The sequence below is a fragment of the Coregonus lavaretus genome (genome assembly GCF_964263955.1).
Source record: "Coregonus lavaretus genome assembly, chromosome: 27".
In the NCBI taxonomy this organism is placed as follows: Eukaryota; Metazoa; Chordata; class Actinopteri; order Salmoniformes; family Salmonidae; genus Coregonus; species Coregonus lavaretus.
In genome coordinates, this window is record NC_140014.1 from 6,960,560 (window position 1) to 6,977,968 (window position 17,409).

Sequence of the window (17,409 nt, forward strand, 5' to 3'; positions counted from 1 at the left end):
ACGAAGTAAGTCATTCCAAAGCCATAATAAAACTTCAGCCTCTCTGACTTGAGTGAATGAACATTTTTATGACTGTCATCAAAAGTTTTATATCATGTTATTATAACCATGTGGGGGTGGTGGCCAAAGCAAAGTTGAAGTTGTAAAAATTAGGAATGATATCAAACATTACAACAGTCTTCTTTATTAAAATGCCTTTGCTTTTGTTGCCGGCAGAATACATATCCATTCATAGTCATATACAGTGCATTTTGAAAGTATTCAGACCCCTTGACTTTTTTCACATTTTGTTAAATTACAGCCTTATTCTAAAATGGATTCAATTGTTTTTTTCCCTCATCAATCTACACACAATACCCCATAATGACAAAGCAAAAACAGGTTTTTAGAAATGTTTGATAATGTATTACAAATAAAAAACTGATATCACATTGACATAAGTATTCAGACCCTTTACTCAGTACTTTGTTGAAGCACCTTTGGTAGAAATTACAGCCTCAAGTCGTCTTGGGTATGACGCTACAAGCTTGGCACACCTGTATTTGGGGAGTTTCTCCCATTCTTATCTGCAGATCCTCTCAAGCTCTGTCAGGTTGGATGGGGAGCGTCGCTGCACAGCTATTTTAAGGTCTCTCCAGAGATGTTTGATCGTGTTGAAGTCCGGGCTCTGGCTGAGCCACTCAAGGACATTCAGAGACTTGTCCCGAAGCCCCTCCTGCGTTGTCTTGGCTGTGTGCTTAGGGTCGTTGTCCTGTTGGAAGGTGAACCTTCATCCCAGTCTGAGGTCTTGAGCGCTCTGGAGCAGGTTTTCATCAAGGATCTCTGTGTACTTTGCTCCATTCATCTTTGTCTCGATCCTGACTAGTCTCCCAGTCCCTGCCGCTGAAAAACATCCCCACAGCATGTTGCTGCCACCACCATGCTTCACCGTAGGGATGGTGCCAGGTTTCCTCCAGACGTGACGCTTGGCATTCAGGCCAAAGAGTTCAATCTTGGTTTCATCAGACCAGAGAATCTTGTTTCTCATGGTCTGAATCCTTTAGGTGCTTTCTGGCAAACTCCAAGCGGGCTGTCATGTGCCTTTTACTGAGGAGTGGCTTCTGTCTGACCACTATACCATAAAGGCCTGATTGGTGGAGTGCTGCAGAGATGGTTGGATTTGTTTTATTTAATCCATGTAACGTAACAAAATGTGGAAAAAGTCAAGGGGTCTGAATACTTTCCGAATGCACTGTAAAATAAACTGTAAAACATTTACAATAAATCAATAATGTTTTGCAAGACAAATCTCCCCACATACTATGAAGGCCTTATCAACAGTAATATGTGGAACATAGTCTGAACTCTGCGTTATCAGTTTACTGTAGTCTACTATTGAACATTTCCCTTAATATTTACATCTGACAATGCTATATTTTCCTAGTTGTCCGAAAAAATGACATTCTCCTCTGTACAGATGGCAGTAGTTTTGGGGGCACAAATGGAAGCTGTTTTTCAAGCATCTTGCAGTTCTTCACATTCTTGGCTATGTAATCCTCACATATCCTGTAAGACATTTTTAAAACTTTTTAAAGGACAGTAAATGTATAGGCTAAGAGGTCATTGCATGCATTTGGTAGTTGCAGCTTCCTATACTAAACTTTCACTGTGTCATAGCATCTATGTAATGGTAAAATAATAAAATCAATTAACTATTTGTATGGGGACCATTCTGTATATAGAATATTTTTTTGTTTTATCAGTCAACATGATTTCCAAAATGTCAAAGTGTCTTCTAGCTGAGACAGATTCTCCCTCATTGAATTATCATAATTGATTAGTTACCGAAAGAGGGGGTAGGGCTGGATCTGGAAAACAAGTGCATCATTGCAGTGACCCTAAAGAAAGGTGATAACGAAACAGTACCATAACAGCTCATTGTCAACATGTCTTCCATAATTCATGATACATGTCTTCCATAATTCATGATACATGTCTTCCATAATTCATGATACATGTCTTCCATAATTCACCATAAATGATTATCTGCTTATGAATTTTTATAATATATGCATTAACATAATACCAAGCAATTTCCTTCCTGTCACAAATGGTAAAATCATCCAATGTGAATGATTTGGGAAGTTCCTTGTGTGGTTTCCATAGAATTAGAATGATTCTAAAGTGGTTGCCATAATACTTACTGTGTCTACTAGGAGGATGTAGTCGCAACTACCCCCAAACACAATGACATCAGAGTCCTTCCCTTGGCATGCTGTGTGCCACAACCTGAGGGTGGAAAATAAATAAACAGGGTCAGATCATAGAATTACATATAGCGTGAATTATAGGATCTCTATGGGTCAGACAATGTGCTTACAGTTTTACCATTTTACGTACATTCCTCAGACTTCAGATTGGAAAATGTAATGCTTTTCAATACCAGTTTAGTAATTCAGCTAGATTTAAACATGACACAAACAACTTGCACATGCACTACCTTGGTTTGTTCATGTATGGATGCTCAAACTCTCTCCATTTCTTCGTCCCAACATCAAATACCCAGCCATCGCCTGGAGATATCATACATTTTTTTGAAAAGCAAATAATGGCATATTTCCATGGACCATAAGGTACAGAGGTATGATTTTGAACCTGAATGGGTAAATTACTTACTCATTGGTTTGCAGTCTAAACTCAGTCCTCCAAATAGAAACAAACTGCTATCGGATATTGCAGTGAGGGTGTGCCACGACCTTCCCACTGGCACATTGGATGCTGGTACTCTAGAAAAGCCATTTTGAAAGAACAGTTTAAAAAAATAAAGTCAAGCGTGTTGTGATAACAGTATAGTACAGGACAGTAACCATTTTAAGTTGAGCATTTGGAAGAGTGAACAGTAAATGCATACATTTCGGACCATGTCCATGATTCTAGATCTAGACAATGAATGTCACTTGTCCTGGTTTCCTAAAAGTGAAAAGAAAAACAGAAGATCTTATTTCAAACCAAAGCAAAAAAACTTGAGTTAAGTATGTATATTTAAACTTGTATGCACAATAAAAGACGTAATCCCACATATTGTATTAGCAATACACTTTAGGATTTTTGGGTTTGTGCTTCAATGCAACCATGGAGAGGAGTTGAGATGAATAATTTCTCACCCTTATTCTGCCCCCACATACATATCCTTTGTGGCCAAGTGTTGCACTGGCATGGGCAGCTCTGGGCTCAGGTGCACAACCCTGTAGACAGTAGATATCCACAAATAAAGTATATTTGCCTTGTATGTTCCATTCCTCAAAAATCATGTGATGTCATAGCACATTATTTAGTTTATTGTATATGATATCATGTCTTCAATATCACAATGAATGGCCTTATTTAAAAAAAATTATATATAATAAACATGTTTCAATGTATTGTCTTACACTGGTATGTGGTTCACTCCAACTGGCCGATGTTGGGTCAAACATATGGACTTCATTGTTCCATCCCCAATAGATGTCATCCACCTACAGAGCACAATATTACTAATCCATATAATAAAGTAAAAAGTTAATAGTACTAGAAAATGTATTTATACCTTTGGATATAATTGCACCCAGAAGCAAAAATTACCCATGATGCCTCATCCATAAGGAAGCTTCTGTTGTTATTGATGTCATCAAGTTCCTTATGACCATATCCACCAAAGTAGATGAGCCTACAGAATGACCAAAACATATCCCAATCACAAGGGTTTCATATTACAGGGGAGCTGGGCACCCCCATAAGTGTAGGAACGATATTAGTTGGGCCAGCCCACTATTTTTAGATCACCACCAATAGTAAAGGTGTAAATCGTACCCAATTAGGGCAGTACTGCCATGGGCGTTGGTTTTGTAAAAAGAATGCTTGCCTGCCATTGAAAACCCAGCAAGAGAGCTTATCTCTGGGTGAGGGAGGGGAGCCACTCTTATGGTTAACTTTCCTCCAAGTGTATTTTCCATCCAGGAGATTGACACAGTAAAGCTGATTACAGATCATTTCAGCATGTAAATGTAAACAAAACAATGTAAGGCATGGTTAGATATTGAGGATTTTCACACATCCTTGCAAATGTACTGTACATTAGGGGGCTTTTTTCTATTGAGTGGGTTTACTTGGTTGGTCTGGCCGTTGTCATCGCATCCCCCAAATATGTACATGTCTCCATTCAGAGAGCAGCCACAGGTGCCTGACATTGGGGGCGGGACCTCTCCCGACATCTTGCACATTTCCCTTCAGAATGGAGAATAAACAAACAAAACAGGGAAATGTAAGTTGCAGGGCGCAAAATGCACACAAAGCATACAGAGTACAGATATAAACACAAACCACTGACCAATATTTCATTGTATCAATGAACTTCTAGCAACTGTGTAACAACATTGTAAATAACATGTAACAACACCTCTGATATAATGCAGAGCTTCATAATTATGAAATGTAGTGTTTACATCTCAATGAGTTTTTGCAAATCCAAATCAGTTTTCCACATTGATTCAATGTCATTACATTTATATTTTTGTTGTTGAAAGGAAATGATTCAACCAGTTTTTGCACAGTGGGTTGTTTCAGTGCAAAAGTGAAGTGAATTGTTGCATGGTCGTTTTTTGATGGGTAGACTGTAGCAGAAGATTCCAAATCAAGCTTAGTTCTCACAAGATATCAACTTATCCATTCATAATCTTAGAAATGTGTTCCTTTGTTAAAATTCCATTAATATTCTTACCATACACCTCTTTCTAAGTCATATAACCAGATTTCATCATTGGGTAGGAAAACTTCATCATCAGCAATTGACTGCAGAAAACAAATTTACATTTACATTTACATTTTAGTCATTTAGCAGACGCTCTTATCCAGAGCGACTTACAGTTAGTTAGTGCATACATTTTTCATACTGCCCCCCCCGTGGGAAATAACATGGAGTAGTCCTTTGCCATCAATCAACATATTGCATAAACCTTGAATATTTTGTCATGATCCAAATAGCATGTTGGTGAAATAAGAAACATAAATTAAAGAAAACACTATCCATTGACAATGCTTGTCAAGACAGTTGCAGCCAGGTAGGCTATCTGTTTGACAGTTTTTGCTTACCACGTAGCCTCCCCACACGTACAGGACATTTCTCTCAATTAGAGCCGTATGACCGCTTCGCTCACGGGCTACAAGCTCTGAACAGTGCTTTTCAATTGCAGAATCCATGGATGCTAATAAGGACAAATAAAATAGGTTACGTTGCTACATTGAAACAAATATCACTATGTTAGGACATTATATCTTTTTCAGTATCGTTGAAGAAATCTGCTCAGAGATCCGAGTTGCTCAGTTTTGTCAAAATAGCCTCTGACAGCGCGTCTCAAGATTTTTTCGATCAACAGCTTCTGAGAGAAAACACGTTTCTTGCCCTGATAAGCTTCAGGCAGGTTGTCCCAATTCAACCTATCCATACCTAATGATTGTTTTATTCTGTATTCTTTCTACACTGATGTGTTGTAAACATGTGAAAATACTATTGAGATATGACGAATAAACACAAGACATGGCTGATAATACATTAATAAACATTCAGGTAATAATCTATATACTTACATGTCTGTGTCTTTGTGAATACGGGGTGTTTTAACATCAGCTGACTTCAAAACAGCAAATCTCGGCATAATCGTGGTTTGTACTATCTGGGGTCCTTGGGACGTCCCTTCCTAAACCCCAACCTTAAAGCGGCAATCAGCGATAGAAACAATAAAGTCGTCTCCCCACCCCTGGTTCGGTAAAAAGCCTAAGAATGGGGCTGGAGAAATTTACTCACTCTCAAATTCATAGACAGAGCTATGGATGCAAGGATTGACCATCCATGACATCAGCAATTATAGTTTTGCCATGTTTTGAGGCTATATAGTGTTTGCTTACATTTTCTTTGTTTAAAACAATGGCGTAAAATAAGCTTATATTTTGGGTTATGTTGGGGTACGACAGTTGAACTAAGCTCAGGAGGCATTTATAAGTAATATTTTTCAAGAATCAATGGATACATATCATTAAAATGGATGTAAATGGATATAGCAACCGCTGATTGCCCCTTTAACCTTTAGCCAACCATTTTACGTTTCAACGTCAATGGGGTAGGGACTTCCTAAGGAATCCGGATTGCAAAAACCGCAGAATCGTGCAATAGGCATAGACTAAAAATAAGCTTGTTGTGTATAATTTTTGCTTTGGAGGAAGTGACGAGCCATATAGCCTATAGGCTTTAGTTAAGATTTAGCGCCAAATGTTTGATTGTTGAAAGAAGATTGGATTGAAAATGGAGGTTCGCAAAGTGAAGACAAAAGTGTCTGCTGGCTTCAAGATGCGAGGTCTTATGCTTCGACCATATGTTATTATTTGTCAATCATGTTGTTCTTGACATATTTGTTTACAGTAAATGTAATGGTTGCATTGCTAGTTAGTATCTAACTTGGTCTGTTGTTGTGTTAGTGTCACTGTCAGATACCAAGAAGCTAAGCTAGTAGCTAGCCCAGACCCGGCACCAGGATAAAGTGACAAGGGGGCAGTTGAAATCGCCAAAGGGGCTAAAACATTTGTTTTGGGGGGTTGCATTGGAATTATATTGAATTCTGCATATAATTACGCTATACCATAATAAACAAAGTTTAAATGCCGAGACTCCGAGATAATTGAGTGCTTTTGGAATATATCCTGTCTCTGCTGTGCTGTATCAGCACAATGGACTGCCCCCTGCAGCAAGGCATTTAGATGGGCAATTTCCGTATTACAAACAGCCTACAGTGCATTCGGAAAGTATTCAGACCCCTTGACTTTTTCCACATTTTGTTACATTACAGCCTTATTCTAAAATTGATTAAATTGTTTTCCCCCCTCATCAATCTACACACAATATCCCATAACGACAAAGCAAAAACAGGTTTTTATTGCCCAGATAAGCTTCAGGCAGGTTGTCCCAATTCAACCTATCCAGACCTAATGGTTGTTTTACCGATATGTAGCTATACCCAGGACGTCATTTGGGTTCTTGTGTTGGAATTAAATTGAATTCTGCTTATATCATGCTATACCACAAACATTAAAGTTTAAAAAATGCTTTTGACCAAGAAATGACAGGTTCGATGGCACACAATCTCGCTGTGCTCTATCAGCACCATGGACAGCACCCTAAACACTAAAGCAAGATTTAGATAAAAACCAACCAGCTAGATTGTTTCAATCTTACATTTTCAAAAGAGTTGCAGCTTCCTTGATGCTCTGTGGAACTTCCTGAGTAATTGATCATTCTATTCTACCCAAAATCTTTTAAGATCCCCCTCAAATGCCAGTTGGATTAGTTGAGCTTTTCTTGGGGGTAGCATGCTTCTTCTGTGCTGACTGAACACGTTTTTCAAAGTGGAAAATGAGTTCTCGCATGTAGCTGTGGACACCCCAAAAGTCAGTCCATGTTTTAGTGCAGTAAACCCAGTCGTTATAGTGGAGAGAGGCCCAGAGAATTGTTACAGGATAGCAAGTGGGGTCCATTTGTCCTCATTGGAGCTAGAGCGGGCGATTTCATCCTGCAAAACCTGGGGAGCGACATTAAACTCAGCTTCCATCAAATCTGTTTTGCTTAAATCCAGCAGTGGCTTCACCTTTTACACATCTAGAAAGTAATGCCTCTCTGGGTCAAAGGGCACACAGGGCCTCCACCAGTTGGCAGTTGCCTTCGCTGAATTGTTCTGACATTTCCCCAATGACAGCATCCAACTTGCTAAAGAACAGTCTTTTACACTCAGTCTCTTCTCTGTACTGCTGGCCTGCTGTACTGTCCAGTGGCTATATTTTCACATCCAGTAGGATCCTTGGTCCCGTTTACCTTCAGTGTGTACCAAGATTCTCAGATTTCTTTATCTATTTCCTCAGTGACAATCTCACTCATGAGCGCTATGATTTCATTTTGAATATTGTGTTACGTGTATGTGGCATTATGGGGTATGGTGCTAAACACCTTGGCAAGTTCCTCATCTTTTTGGAGATTATATTTCATCATAGACAGAAAAAGTCCACTGCCCCCCTCCCCTCTTGATTCTTATCGCGTCCAATGTCCCCCTCAGTGGTTGCTGGTTTGAAACAAGGAACTCAATGTCCACAATCGCAGACAAATACATGCAATTTTTTGCCAGCTGCCGATCATTAACAAGTGTTGAAAGTGACACTGATGTTCCCAATAGCACTCTTTCCACAGTGCAGTGCATTTCAAATGCTCTTTGCTTGATGCGTGCCTAGCAAATACTTTGGTACTATCAATAGCATTCTTCCAGTTAGAATACCCAGTTTGGGTAAAGGCCTTGTCTGCAGTGTAGCCAACTTAGCGACTTTGTCGCTATATTTAGCGAGTTTTCAGACCCCTCTAGCGACACTTTTTCAAAAAAGCGACTAGTGACAAATCTAGCGACTTTTTCTGGTGTTATTGGAGACTTTTGGAGACTCTGACGTGAAAGCACGTATCGTTCTTACTCTTCTCAACGAGCAGCGGGTACTTTGTTACCCCCGTCCCAAAGCACTCACAGGCGGCCCAGTCCTCGCGCAGCAGTCCCTCCCAGCTGCAGTCAGAGCAGGAGATGTTCAGACTGCAAATGAATTGCGCATGTGGGAAGCCGCCGCTGGCTGATCCCTCCCTGGCTTACATTCAGGGCGGGATGTAAATGTAGGGTGTTTTTTACTCACTTTTTGTCTCTCCCACAACATTATTCCTCTCTCCATCACAATTACATGCACATGGCAAATTATGCAAATTAGGTGATGACGTCATTTAGCGACTTCTAGAGACTTTTCGGACAGCCAATAGCTACTTTCCTTACTGAGGAGTCGGCAACACTGCTTGTCTGCGTTAGCATTGGACCCAACACAGAACTTTCAACATGGGGAAACAAAATGCAGCATCTGCAGTAACCGAGTATTCCAGCCACTCTTCCTAAGAACCAGTTGCTATTAAATGAACGTTTTTGGACAGAAAACCTGCGGCTAGGGTAGGATTCTAGGCTAACCTGGGCTGGCTCCTCTGTTACAAGATCATCAGGAACAGTCGGGGGTGGAGGCGGCTGTGGAGCCATTATGGCGGCGCTTGTGGAAGGGTGGGTAGGCTCTGCACACCAAGCTAGCTGGAGATCGGGAGCATCATCGCTGTTGGCGGCCTCGGTGGTTTGATGCAGCTGCTCATCGCTCTCCTTCTCCTTTGTTTGGGTACTTTGGCGAAACCAATTTCTGATTAGATTAGCTGGTTCGAGCTAGCTAAATAGGCTAAAGCTAATAATACTAATGCTTTTTATAGCTAAGCGTGAAGAAGCTTCAACTGAAAACTTCACCCCGCCCTTTTAAATCAAAATCAAATATTACAGGCTGAGGCATATCACGTTATTCACTAAGCCTTACACAGAGATGAGAGATGAAAAGCGTTTTTTCCCGCTTTTTACGTAAACCCAATGGACATTTTGTATTATTCTGTACATAAATCCGAGACACTCCATTTAGTATAATATGTTACGTTTTGTTTGGTATGTATTAATTTGAGAACGTCCAACATCCATTTTTGTATGATATGTTACGAATTACAATTTGTATGATTTGTTACGAATTTGCTAAATGTACAATATGTTTTTGCCATAACGCTACAATATATAACTTTTTGGGCGACCTGACCAAATTCACAAAGAAATGTTGAGTTATAGATCTGTCATTCTCATTGAAAGCAAGTCTAAAAAGTGTTAGATCTGTTCTATGTGCACTATTTCTATGCTGCCTGTTCTTAAGTTTAGTTAGGTTTAGATGGTACAAACGGTACCTCTCGAGTGGCGCAGTGGTCTAAGGCACTGCATCACAGTGCTAGCTGTGAGATCTAGAGATCTTGGTTCAAATCCAGGCTCTGTCGTAGCCGGCCGCGACCGGGAGACCCATGGGGCGTCGCACAATTGGCCCAGTGTCGTCCAGGGTAGGGGAGGGAATGGCTGGCAGGGATGTAGCTCAGTTGGTAGAGCATGGTGTTTTCTACGCCTTTAGCCCCTTCGTGGCACAGGGCCCGAGCTAGCCCTTGATCATGACTCTCAGTTCCATTCCATTACACATAGGTCATTGGATGAAGGCGTCTTCTGTAGGGGGGGGGGGGTTGTTAAGATCCCCGACGCTCAATCTGAACATTAACATGCATCGCTTGTGGTACTGTATTGGAAGCATAAGAACCTTAGCTTTCATATCAGCGAGAAATATATATATATATATATATATATATATATATATATATATATATATATATATATATATATATATACACATTTATATAAAAAAATAGGTTACATTTATACATACCTTGTTAGGGTTAGTGTTCCCACACGGCCATATCTCCATATTACAGTGCTTGTTTACGGAAAACGGACGGAAGACTAGAGGCAACGACTTGTGCTAATTAGCTATTTAGCATGCTCCGAACACCTGTGTTTAAGCATAACTCGGAAAGTGTAGTGGGAATGTAGTTTCGTCGAATGGAGGCACCCATAGCTATATGGATCTGTGCCAACCTGCTACTGTAACTGTATCTTTTTTATTTGAGGGATTCTTTCACGCTGATGAAAGATAAGGGCCATATGTTTCGAAAGCTGTATCGCAAGCGATGATTATTGACGTTTCTAAACGTTAAAACACAGCATCAGGATTTAGGCAGTCCTGGGTGAAGCTAATGGCTGAGAACTGTAGGGAGAAGGCAGAATGCCGCCTAGAGTTTTCAAAAGCTAGGCTAGTAGCCAGCAGAGCTGACCCACTTGCTTATAGCTGCACTATAGGGTTGGCAGGCTTCATGTGTAGATTAAGACACCGCGGAGCTGGCACAAGATATGGCTAGGAAAACATAACTCAATCCAGGGATGAGAAATGCGTTGTACTCCTAATTGTCCCATTATCCCAACCAACTTTTAACAAGGCACACCTGTTAATTGAAATGCATTCCAGGTGACTACCTCATGAAGCTGGTTGAGAGAATGCCAAGCGTGTGCAAAGCTGTCATCAAGGCAAAGGGTGGCTACATTGAAGAATCTCCAATATAAAATATACTTTGATTTATTTAACACTTTTTTGGTTACTACATGATTCCATATGTGTTATTTCATCCTTTTGATGTCTTCACTATTATTCTACAATGTAGAAAATAGTAAAAATAAAGAAAAACCCTTGAATGAGTAGGTGTGTCCAAACTTTTGCCTGGTACTATAAATGTGTGTGTGTGTGTGTGTGTGTGTGTATATACACAGTGCATTCGTAAAGTATTCAGACTACTTCCCTTTTTCTACATTGTTACGTTACAGCCTTATTCTAAAATGGATTACACACAATACCCCATAATGACAAAGCAAATAGTTTTTTTTTTGTGTGCAAATGTATAAAATAAAATAAAACAGATACCTTATTTACATAAGTATTCAAACCCTTTGCTATGAGACTCGAAATTGAGCTCAGGTGCATCCTGTCTCCATGTATTATTCTTGAAATGTTTCTACAACTTCATTGGAGTCCACTTGTGATAAATTCAAATGGTTGGACATGATTTGGAAAGGCACACACCTGTATATTTAAGGTCCCACAGTTGACAGTGCGTGTCAGAGCAAAAACCAAGCCATGAGGTCGAAGGAATTGTCCGTAGACAGGATTGTGTCGAGGCACAGATCTGGGGAAGGGTACCAAAAAATGTGTGCAGTATTGAAAGTCCCCAAGAACACAGTGGCCTCCATCATTCTTAAGTGGAAGAAGTTTGGAACTACCAAGACACTTCCTAGAGCTGGCCGCCCGGCCAAATGAGCAATCGGGGAAGAAGGGCCTTGGTCAGGGAGGTGACAAAGAACCCGATGGTCACTCTGGCAGAGCTCCAGAGTTCCTCTGTGGAGATGGGAGAACCTTCCAGAAGGACAACCATCTCTGCAGCACTCCACCAATCAGGCCTTTATGGTAGAGTGGCCAGACGGAAGCCAATCCTCAGTAAAAGGCACGACAGCCCGCTTGGAGTTTGCCAAAAGGCACCTAAGGACTCTCAGACCATGAGAAACAAGATTCTCTGTTCTGATAAAACCAAGATTGAACTCTTTGGCCTGAATGCCAAGCTTCACGTCTGGAGGAAACCTGGCACCATCCCGACGGTGAAGCATGGTGGTGGCAGCATCATGCCGTTGGGATGTTTTTCAGCGTCAGGGACTGGGAGACTAGTCAGGATTGAGGGAAAGGTGAACGGAGCAAAGTACAGAGAGATCCTGCTCCAGATCGCTCAGGACCTCAGACTGGGGCGAAGGTTTATCTTCCAACAGGACAATGACCCTAAGCACACAGCCAAGACAACGCAGGATTGGCTTCGGGACAAGTCTCTGAATGTCCTTGAGTGGACCAGACAGAGCCTTGACCCCGATCGAACATCTCTGGAGAGACCTGAAAATAGCCGTGCAGCGACGCTCCCCATCCAACCTGACAGAGCTTGAGAGGATCTGCAGAGAAGAATGGGAGAAACTCCCCAAATACAGGTGTGCCAAGCTTGTAGTGTCATACCCAAGAAGACTCGAGGCTGTAATCGCTGCCAAAGGTGCTTCAACAAAGTACTGAGTAAAGGGTCTGAATACTTATGTAAATGTGATATTTCATTTATTTTATTTTATAATTTTGCAAACATTTCTAAAAACCAGTTTTTGCTTTGTCATTATGGGGTATTGTGTGTAGATTGATGAATAAAAAAATCAATTCAATAAATTTTAGAATAAGGCTGTAACGTAACAAAATGTGGAAAAAGTAAAGGGGTCTGAATACTTTCCTTATGCACTGTATACACACACACACACATACACAAACAATGGTAATAGGGAGTAATATTTGCATCATGTTAAGTTTTTTTTAAATATGTTCTTTTTTTCAGGGGACATTCTATCTGGAAGACCCCAGTGGTAAAGTACAGCTGAACCTCTCAAAGGCAATATCCTTTCATTATGGCGCTGATGAAAGGAGAATGACAAACGTGTTCGGTTACATAGAGGAACATGGCCAATTCAAGTCTGGAACATAGTCCGTATTTCAAAGCATACATGTTTTCCTTAACCTTGTCCTCACCAGTTCCACAGTGGACTTTACACAGAGTCCTGCTTTGTTCTGGCAGACGGTAAAATAAATGATCCTCTTCATCCACATGAATGGACATCAGACAGGAGAGGTACCATTTACTATTACCTCATTGTGTTATGCAATGAGTTAATAGTCTGGTCATCTTTCCCCCACAGGCTGGTATGAGGACTCAGTCTTACATGTCAATGCATTTAGGTTCCCACCGACCGAGCCATCATCCACTACACGGTCAGTAGATTAGATTGCAGAATGTTGCTAATTGTTGACTTATAAGTATTGTCTTCTTGACTAATAAATCGACATTGCCTACATAATGTCTCCTCGTCTGAAAATCAGTAGGCCTACTGAGAAGGGTGCAAGTCTTTTAAAATGTTTTGAACTGTACAGTTGGCCTAAAAAAATACATCCCCTGTATAAATGAATCAAATCCAAAAACAATGAGGATGAGAATGAAGTCTGGTTTTCAGAGCCTACTACGGCAATGTGAACTTCTTCCGCGGCCCGTCCACCACGTCGGTGAAGGCCTCTGCCAAGCTGAAGCAGCTGGAGGAGGAGAACGAGGACGCCATGTTTGTGGTGGTCTCCGATGTGTGGCTGAACAGCATGGAGGTGCTGGAAAAAATCCACCTCATGTTCTCAGGTTTGTCCGACCCATAACTTCTCACTCACAGAATAAGAATTCATATGGGGGTCTTTACCAGGTTACTGTAAAGCACTTTCTGACAACTGTTTCTGTAAAAAGGCCTTTATAATTCCAATTGTTGTTGGTTTAGTCGCTTTGTGTTCGCCCCCGGTCCCGAAGACCCTGGTCCCAGCACAATCCAACCCAGGTGAGAGTGGAAAAACTGAGACATGTTATTCCTCAGTTGTATTGTTCATGATTTGACTATAATCCTTTGATGTTTCAGTGTTTTTCAATAGACACTTTCTATAGGGCTTTTTCTGTTCTGTACTAACCATGAGGTACTCTACTTTATATAAATGCTTATGTCCTCAGGCCCCCGTTGGCAGACCACATCACTGAGGAGTTCAGACAGAGGGTGCCATTCTCTGTATTTGATGTAGAAAATTGTCTTTGTCTTCAGTCGAACACAAAGTACTTTCAGAGTTTTTGTAGAATTAAGATATACTTTATTACACAGATAATAGGGTGGTCTGCAGAGCATCTAACTTTCCAACACTCGGCTCTCAGTTTATATACAGTTCCATTACATACTTTTTAGCTTAATCCCTCCCTGTTTAGTTCCTCCACCACTGTCTCCTGTTTTCACCACTTGACCGCTCCGCCCACTTCCTTATTTTATAACAGTGGCAATATCTGACTTCTCTTCCCTCTATATTCAGCGTCTGGAAACAATAGTGGCGGGACCAAGCCCTGTCATGTAAAAATAACAGAGCCATTTCCTGGCTCCGTTCTGACCCCCTAATTGATTCCCAAACCTATCAATCGATACTTAAACATGGCTTAACCATGGCAGGTCCATAATCCATTTCTCAAACATATACACATAGCAGGCAGTTCTCACACATTGTAGGCCCATTCTCAGGTCCATTTCCTGGCTCTGTTCCAAGCCTCTTCCTTCTGTACCACTTAGTCTTACTGCTTGTCATTGTGCTTAACTATGTTTAACTTTTTAGTCTGAAAAGATTTAACTATGTTTAACGTATAGTTTAACTTATAGTCTACTGAAAAATATGTTTAACTTATAGTCTGAACTATGTTTAACCCCTGGCTTCGTTTCAGGAATATGCCTAAGGAGGGAGGCAAAGGGCAACAGTCTGGTTTCAGTCACTGATAAGGTAGGACAGCCTTGGATTAGGGAGGAGCGAGGAATTCGACCCGAAGTCAGGTCAGATGACGAGAGAAGAAACAGTCCTATTTCACGCATGCATACTTCCACGCCCACGAAGGTTCTAGCATCAGGCAGAGCCATGACTACACCAGTGAGAGGAACCAATTAAGTTCCTGCCTAGCAACAGAGATGTAACTATGTTTAACCCTGGCTATGTGCTTGTCATGTTGTGATTAACTATGTTTAACTTATAGTCTACTGAAAAATCCCCAATATATTCACTACAAACCGATGCAGGTGACTGAAATATTGTAGTTGCTTGATTTGTTCTCTTTTCTGTAATTTGTTTCTTGTCTTTATAAGCAAAGTTCAGATTTTTTATGATAGCTAATATGGAGCATTGTCAAATACATTTGTCTGCATAAGGCTGCATTTGCTCATTATAGCATTTTACCATTCTTGCTTTCACAGGTTTCCAGATTGCTTGTTGTCTTTGTTTTGCCTCTACAGTGGCATTTTGTAAATGTCATCTTTGACGTATCACAACCTGTGATTCTACTTTTCCTGTCACAGAATCCAGTACTGCAGCCAGGAGATTGTTGTCATCCGAGAAGACCTGGTGAACAAGATGTCTAGAAATGGTGTCCAGCTGCCTAGCAGCAATCTCGACATTCCAAACCATGTGAGTTTTAGCTCCCCAGTTATGACGTACTCAACCTCTACTACTACTGCCTATAGCATCTAACTTGGCTAGTAACCATGGCCTGTATTCACAAAGCACTTCAGAGTAGGGGTGCTGATCTAGGATTGTCCCCCCCCCCCCCCCCCGTCCCCCCCCCCCGTCCATATAATGATGATCTAAAAGGCCAAACTGATTCTAGATCAGCACTCCTACTCTGAGATGCTTTGTGGATACGGGTCCTGTAGTATAATTTATTTGTCATGAAAGATAACCTGAAAATGTCTGACAATCAATCACCCATTATATTCTCTATCTCCAGTTTGTGAAAACCATCTTGTCTCAGGGCCACCTGACACCACTGCGGCTGTATGTCAGTCCAGTGTTCTGGGCCTATGACTGCGCTTTACGGGTTTACCCCGTGCCTGATGTCATCATCTTTGCGGACAAATATGACCCCTTCAACATATCCAACACAGACTGCCTCTGCTTCAACGCGGTACTTTATACTTATTCTGAGATTTTTACCATTTTGTTTTATTATGAGACTCAGTATGACATTATGAACATTAGATATTCTATTCTTCATTTAGAAGCTGTTTTTATGTACTGTTTAATGTATCATTCTGTTCTTGCGGGGCTCCTTCCCAAAAAGTGGCTTCACTTGTAAGGTATATTACCCTTCCAACAGGATGGTTGAAGACAGGTGAGAAATGTTATTTTGTCTTCTTTGTTTATGCAGCCTCTACACGTAACTCACTTGATGCTACTCATTATTTTTATTAGCTCTTTACTGGCTATACGGTAACGACAGTATTGAGAATCAATTTGGTTTCGATGTCTTCATTTCTCCTTTCTGATCTAAATATTTTTTCATTCTCCACAGCAAACTTCAAAGCCTCTAAAGACCATAATGATAATTCTGGACTTGGGGATCGGCTGTAATGGTTGTGTAAGATGCTTTGTAAAATGTGTCTAAAAATACTTTTGCAAAAGCCCTTTGTATTTTATTTGTACATACTGTAACAATCAGCTTGGATCGCAAACTATGCTACCATATAAAAGTTCAAAGAATTACTGTGTTCCTATACTGTGACCGAAGCAAGACAGACAAATTGAATAAAGTAAGCAACAACAAAAAAATGCATATATTGTCATAGTGTATAAATTCACAAAACCAATTAAATTAGACCCCAAATAAAGTTCAGTATGTCCAAGTCCAACAAAAAATGGTCCCAATGTCAATCAAAAAGCAAAAAAGATTTGCAATCCCCCTTCAAATACAAACATATAAGTAATCCAATAAAGGCACAAATTAATAGTCAACAGGATCAATCTCACCGGATGGTTGAGGAAGAGGAAAATCCAGCCTGGTGGAGTTCCTTAAAACAGCTCAATGTTCACGGCATCCTCCAAAACGATCAACATACAAACTATTTGTCATTGGTGTTAACAATCCACAAGAATGAGCAACAATTATCACTTGGAATGGCTAATATAGGCTCTTAAAAGGTTTTTCAAACAAATAGAACCTCAGCCAGGTACACCCCAAACATTTCTCAAACCTCTCCTCCATTTCTTCTTCTTCTTCTTCTTCGGTATATTGGCAATCGCACAATGTAATGTGCATTTCGCCACCTACTTTGCGGGATGGAAACAGGATTCCCCAAAATGGAACAAAATACCCCAAAAACTTCCAAACTACCAAAAAATAAACTAAACTAAATCAAACAACTTTTCTGTTAAATAAATAAATAAAACAGATCTGATCCCTACACAGGCTCAAGGGGATCTGGGAGG

General features: G+C 40.6%; 2 protein-coding genes and 1 pseudogene across 3 annotated transcripts in view; 2 read left to right on the forward strand and 1 right to left on the reverse strand.

Annotated features, from left to right (window-relative positions):
* LOC311103132 (transcriptional repressor protein YY1-like) overlaps positions 1 to 17,409 on the forward strand; it is a 964,063-nt gene that overhangs the window by 599,204 nt on the left and 347,450 nt on the right. The gene's annotated exons all lie outside the window — the stretch shown is intronic.
* Positions 17 to 5,685, reverse strand: LOC311103131 (kelch domain-containing protein 1-like). Its single transcript, XM_084144675.1, has 14 exons — positions 5,602 to 5,685; positions 5,107 to 5,219; positions 4,736 to 4,806; positions 4,125 to 4,242; positions 3,881 to 3,993; positions 3,601 to 3,685; positions 3,411 to 3,494; positions 3,144 to 3,224; positions 2,891 to 2,949; positions 2,656 to 2,765; positions 2,480 to 2,552; positions 2,184 to 2,268; positions 1,825 to 1,877; positions 17 to 1,545 (listed from the first exon to the last, which is right to left on the reverse strand). The coding sequence occupies exons 1-14, from the start codon at positions 5,636 to 5,638 to the stop codon at positions 1,410 to 1,412; spliced, it is 1,218 nt and encodes a 405-aa protein (XP_084000801.1). The 5' UTR covers positions 5,639 to 5,685; the 3' UTR covers positions 17 to 1,409.
* On the forward strand, positions 6,314 to 16,542 carry LOC311102319 (DNA polymerase epsilon subunit 2-like; annotated as a pseudogene). The gene is made up of 9 exons: positions 6,314 to 6,319; positions 13,129 to 13,174; positions 13,293 to 13,365; positions 13,605 to 13,967; positions 14,135 to 14,233; positions 15,504 to 15,612; positions 15,932 to 16,108; positions 16,248 to 16,315; positions 16,496 to 16,542. The product of its transcript is annotated as a DNA polymerase epsilon subunit 2-like (transcript).

What these genes read in the sequence shown, in the direction of transcription:
- LOC311103131 (XM_084144675.1), bottom strand. Translation starts at nt 5,638, where the DNA reads ATGTTAAAACACCCCGTATTCACAAAGACACAGACAT. An exon ending in CCATACATGAACAAACCAAG is followed by an intron (nt 2,269 to 2,479) that starts GTAGTGCATGTG and finishes TTCCACCCTCAG; the next exon opens with GTTGTGGCACACAGCATGCC. An exon ending in ACATCCTCCTAGTAGACACA is followed by an intron (nt 1,878 to 2,183) that starts GTAAGTATTATG and finishes ACCTTTCTTTAG; the next exon opens with GGTCACTGCAATGATGCACT.